This window comes from Peromyscus eremicus, chromosome 23 (assembly GCF_949786415.1).
Source record: "Peromyscus eremicus chromosome 23, PerEre_H2_v1, whole genome shotgun sequence".
NCBI classification, from domain to species: domain Eukaryota; kingdom Metazoa; phylum Chordata; class Mammalia; order Rodentia; family Cricetidae; genus Peromyscus; species Peromyscus eremicus.
In genome coordinates this window covers 31,860,544-31,866,347 of record NC_081438.1, presented here as the reverse complement: position 1 = coordinate 31,866,347, position 5,804 = coordinate 31,860,544, and the positions used below count along the sequence as shown (strand labels likewise).

Genomic DNA, 5,804 nt, shown 5'->3' with positions numbered 1-5,804 from the left:
GGGCCAGACGCTGCGGGACAGCCACAGGCATCGGGAGCCCTGCTCCCTTCCAGACAGGTCTTTCTTTTCCTCTCCTGCTGTATCCCTGCTGGGCGCCATCCCCAAGGTGCTGCAAGTGCAGGGCCAATCCCCTGTGGGCAAGCTCCGGGTACCCCTCCAGCAGACGGTCCGGTGACACGGTGGCACAGGTAAGGTTCCAGGTCTGCGTCTGGCTGGGCACTTCTGCCTGTGCTGGGAATGGTGGAGCAGGCACGCACCCCTCAGCCTCCAGTGACAGCATGCTAGGTGTGACCGAGGCAGGGGCTCTGCCCAAGTGCAGGCAACAGCGTGTCCATCTAGAGTTCCACATTCGTGTCCCGGCTACGCCCTGTAATACCACGTTGCTGCCGCTCTTTGCCTGCCAAGGGGATCCCGGTGGCTTGGCAGTTCAGGGACAGGGGTCTTATAAGCCTGGCAAAAACCTGGCCTTGTTTCCCCAGATCTGGACACACAAGAGAAAAATCAAAAGGACACTAGCGTTGATCTTTAGGCCAACTGAGCAGCAGTTTGGATCAAGGACAGAACCGAGGGTGGTCTCTCCCACACCCCACCAGAATGGTTGATCAGCTCTAGGGCTCTGCTCCCCTTAAGCTGCTGAAGTTGTGGCCAAACCTCTAAGTTTCCACATTCACACGTTGCACTCTAGGTGAGTACTTTTAAATTTTGAAGTTTTGTTTATTTGTTTTGAGGCAGTGTCTCACTATTCAGCCCTAACCGGCCTGAAACTCACTACGTAGACCAGGCTGGCCTCAAACTTACAGAGATCCACCTGCCTCTGATTCCTCTGTGCTGGATTTAAGTATGCACCGCCAGGCCCAGCTGTCTCGTTAAATCTCAGAAGAAATAAAGGGAATCCTTCCACACTGTAGTTGGACCCAGAAAGGTGGCTTCCGTGGCTCAGATGGGCACTACCTGGGAAAGACGAGCTGCCACCCACACCCACACTTCCAGGACAGAACGTGGCCATGGCAGTGAGCTGCCCCTCCTTTTTTCCTCCCCTTATTTTACTGAAGCGTATTTTGGCAGAGAAAGGCCAATAAACCTCTGGCTTGCCCTTGCTTCACCTCAAAACCAAATGCAACCCCCTCAAGAAAGGCAAGGGAGATGCGTTTTCAGGAGCCAACCCGTTCACTCTGTCATCCTACCCGGGGTGCCACTGACTGGGTGAGGAAGCCAGGACAGCAGCCGCCCAGGGCAGTGTGGCCACTGAGTAACATCTCCAGCTTCTACCCACTGGGCACCCAGGGTCTCCAGACACTGCCAGTGCTGCTGAGAACCCGGGTCACACCACAGAAAACCCTGGGGCACAGAGTCATACAAGCTAGGAAACATTCCCAGCCACATCCCCCAAGCCACAAACGGACTCATCTTCCAGGATACAGCATCTAAAATGTTATATTTCACAGTCATTTGTGAAAAGGACACAATGTTCTCCTTCCTTCGCTCCTTTCTTCCTTATGCCTTGAGAGGGGGTCTCAGGCATAAGAGGGGTTCCAGAATAGTCTCAAACTCCTGGGCTCAAGGGAACCTTCCACCTCAACCTCTGGAGTAGCTGGGGAGATGAGGAGTCGTTCTCAACCATTTAGTGAATATGAGAACAGCCTGGACTACATGAGACCCTGCCTCAAAAACAAGCAGTGTGTGTATGTGTGTGTGCATGCATGTGTACATGCGTGTGTGTGAGTGTGCGTGCATGCATGCATGTGTACATGCGTGTGTGCGTGAGTGTGCGTGTGTGTGTGTGTGTGTGTGTGTGTGTGTGTGTGTGTGTGTGAAGCTGAAGATGGACCCTCATGTGTGCCAGGTAAATGCTTTACCACTGAGCTACCCCCCGGCCCTCAAATGAGTTTTTCTTCTTTACTCTTTCATTCTGTATTGGGGGCAGGGTTTATTCCTGGTATCCACACTCACTACTGCCACTAGGAAAAGAGCGAAGCTTTCTTACCACTTTACTAAGAGGAAAGTCAGCTCCCGTTGTGCGGCTTCTTGGACTACCTTTGAGAAAGACTGGGTTTTTCCCTTCCCATGTCACAGTTCTTTCCAACAGCTGCTGAAGTTAATGAGACTTCCTGTCTCGACAAACGGTAGTTTTCCTCAAATTCCCACACCACACATTCACGTTATTTCATGAGCCAGCAATCTGCCGGGTCCCACTGCATCTCCCATGACTCACAGACTGTCGCCAGCTCAAACCACCAACTGTGGACACCCTTAGGGGACAGAAAGGGACACTTCCACATCCATCTCTTCTGTTCCAGCTCAAGGGCAACCATCTCTCCAAGATGGCGAAAGCCAGAGTCCAGGCAGGTTGTTATTGCTCATGCACTACACCTGGCTCCCTCAGGATACCCAGGACTCCAGATGCTTAATCTTGGCCTGTCTGCCTCCACAGGTGCCCAGAGAGTGAGCAGGCAGCAGGCGTGGCTGCCCAGCACCCACCCAGACATCAGACACCCTGTCTGCCCTTCTGCTTTTCTGAGACTAACAGGCTGCCGGGACGATTTTTCCTGCTTGACAAATGCCTGGCTCACTTCCAAGAGAATCACCTTTCTTTGTGAAGATGGAGCTGTCGCTTAAAACAGACTTCTGTGACCCTTTCAGCAAGTCCTGAAAGCTGCCGAGGGAAGCCATGGATGCGACTACTCCAGCCCACACTGTTGGCATGGAGATCTACCTAGGCCCCATGTGGCCAGCCCCTTCCAACAGCACCTCCCTGACCCTCAACTTGTCCCTCCCGCTGCAGGAGGACACCCCGGGGAACCTCACTGGGGACCTCTCCGAGCACCAGCAGTACGTGATCGCCCTCTTTCTCTCCTGCCTCTACACCATCTTCCTCTTTCCCATCGGCTTTGTGGGCAACATCCTGATCCTGGTGGTGAACATCAGCTTCCGGGAGAAGATGACCATCCCAGACCTGTACTTCATCAACCTGGCGGCTGCCGACCTCATCCTGGTGGCCGACTCACTCATCGAGGTGTTCAACCTGGATGAGCAGTACTACGACATCGCGGTGCTCTGCACCTTCATGTCCCTCTTCCTGCAGATCAACATGTACAGCAGCGTCTTCTTCCTCACCTGGATGAGCTTCGACAGGTACCTGGCGCTGGCCAAGGCCATGCGCTGCAGCCTCTTCCGCACCAAGCACCACGCTCGGCTCAGCTGTGGCCTCATCTGGATGGCCTCAGTGTCTGCCACGCTGGTGCCCTTCACAGCCGTGCACCTGCGGCACACTGAAGAGGCCTGCTTCTGCTTTGCCGACGTCAGAGAGGTGCAGTGGCTGGAGGTCACGCTGGGCTTCATTGTGCCCTTCGCCATCATCGGCCTCTGCTACTCCCTCATCGTGCGGGCCCTCATCCGGGCGCACAGGCACCGTGGCCTGCGCCCACGCAGGCAGAAAGCCCTGAGGATGATCTTCGCCGTGGTCCTTGTCTTCTTCATCTGCTGGCTGCCGGAGAACGTGTTCATCAGCGTCCACCTCCTGCAATGGACACAACCAGGGGACACGCCCTGCAAGCAGTCTTTCCGTCATGCTTACCCCTTGACAGGCCACATCGTCAACCTTGCAGCCTTCTCCAACAGCTGCCTGAATCCCCTCATCTACAGCTTCCTTGGGGAGACCTTCAGGGACAAGCTCAGGCTGTACGTGGAGCAGAAGACCAGCCTGCCCGCTCTGAACCGCTTCTGCCATGCCACGCTCAAGGCAGTCATCCCCGACAGCACAGAGCAGTCCGATGTCAAGTTCAGCAGTGCTGTGTGAGAGGGACCTCCCAGAGGGAGGAGGACAGGGGTAGGGGCAGGCTGGTGTCCGGAGGCAGCACACACCCAGCACAGGTGGTGGGTGAACTGAGCCAGGCCATATTCTCAAACCCCAGTGGCTTGGGGAACACCACACTGCTGGGTCATCTCTGGGGCTGCTGGGATCTTTCCTGACTATCCAGCTCATGGATGCAGCGATCCAAATTCAAGGGTCCAGGGCAGCAGGTCAGGTGACATTGACCGATGTACTCAAAGGGCACCATACAACCTGCAGCTTGGTTTTCTCTCCATATCCTATGTCCCCAGAAGATGATTCTGCTGTTGACAAGTGACCGTCAGAAGGATAGGCCACCCTATGGAGCATCACAGTTACATTTCTGCTACAATAATGCTACCTGGGTGGAGGCGTCTAGAGACAGAATATATGTACCAGATCCAAACTGGCTACATTTCCTTTGCTTGTGATGTCTAACTGACCATGCACACACCGTCCGTGGCAACAAAAGCTAAGGACACTGGAGCCTTCTTCTGCCTTCCAGAGGCTGCAGGGTCACCCCAGCTACCACTCAGAACTCCTGAGTGACCACCATGTCTGAGCTGAGAAAGGCCCTTTAACCTAATGCCCGCCTGCTCTGGGATGCCCACCTCTCACAACGCTTGTTTACAAAGGTGTGTGCCCTTATGTGAAGGTAAAGGAGGCTGTGGGTGCTACTGTGCAGGTCAGTGGGATGCCACCACGAGATGCGTGCCTCTACGGGACAACACTGGGAACAGCGAGGTGTGAACGGCTCTCATTAAAATGTAAAAGGGAAGAAGAGAACCAAGGATTGGTGTATTCATTCAGTGTCTGAATAAAGTGTAGGCATATGGCGATTCTTCTTTGCTCTGTGGTTCTTGGAATGGGGAGGAAGGCACAGGTGAGGACGGGACAATGAGAAACTCCCCAGTACACCACTTCCTTGCCAAGGTAACTATGCCCACAGCTTCACACACCTGTGTGTCACTCTGAGGATCCCCCCAAGCTCCCCGCCATGCCCCAAAGGCACTCTGGCACGGTATGGACCACATGCTGTGTGGCACCAAGTATGTCTTTCTCGTTACTTAGGTTGACAGCCACACTTTGCCCCATTTAGGGTCTGCACAGGACGGCCATCTATCCCTAGGAGACTCTGGACGGGGAGACGTGCCCAGTGCTGGGAGTCACAGAGCATGCCTGTGGCTAGTAGGGAGGAGTCCTGGTCATATATCACAGGACAGGCTGCTTCATGCTCAATCTCCGCCCCCTGACCACCCACCTGGGCAGTTACCCACATTAAGAGGCCCACTGCTCGGACTGAGGGCCCTGGGGTCTCTGGACACATGGAGGAGCTGGGGCAAGGCCCTAAGGGCACATACAAGGTAACATGTAGACAGAAATGATCCATTTTGTCTCTAAAGAATATACTATTTTCCATTCAAACCTATGACCCTGCTCTTTTATTCTGATGATAACAAGGTGTATTTATAGATAAGCTTAAGTAAAAAGTACATGATATCTAAGTTATTAAGTTAAATATTAAAGATATTTACATCTTTATCTTTCTAGATATTTAAGAACAATATTTAGCTGGGTGGTGTTAGCGCATGCCTTTAATCCTAGTACTTAGGAGGCAGAGGCAGGCAGATCTCCGAGTTCAAGGACAGCCTGGTCTACAGAGTGAGTTCCAGGACAGCCAGAACTGTTACACAGAGAAACCCTGTCTCAGGAAAAAAAAACAAAAAAACAAAAAAAAAACAACCGCACAGGACACAGATGCCCTCTGCCTCGGTGTTCTGTCAGACACAGCTTGTACGGGCTGGCAGGGCTGCCAGCCTGAAGCGCCTGCATCCCCTGCTTACAAGTCTTCAAGAACAAGAGCATTTGTCCCCAAATGTCACCTGAGTCCACGCAGGGCGGGCTTTCCACCTGGGCAGGACATGGGACACCTCCTCCACGATGGTATCCATAAACCAACAGGTGAAGAACCACC

General features: G+C 53.5%; 1 protein-coding gene across 1 annotated transcript; it reads left to right on the top strand.

Moving 5' to 3' along the window:
• Positions 1–2,442: 2,442 nt before the first annotated feature.
• Gper1 (G protein-coupled estrogen receptor 1) lies at positions 2,443–4,568 on the top strand. Its single transcript, XM_059249205.1, has one exon. It carries the CDS (start codon positions 2,669–2,671, stop codon positions 3,794–3,796), a length of 1,128 nt encoding a protein of 375 aa, XP_059105188.1. The 5' UTR covers positions 2,443–2,668; the 3' UTR covers positions 3,797–4,568.
• Positions 4,569–5,804: the final 1,236 nt, after the last annotated feature.

Bases quoted from the DNA above. Each gene is read 5' to 3' on its own strand.
- Gper1 (XM_059249205.1), top strand. From the start codon at position 2,669: ATGGATGCGACTACTCCAGCCCACACTGTTGGCATGGAGATCTACCTA.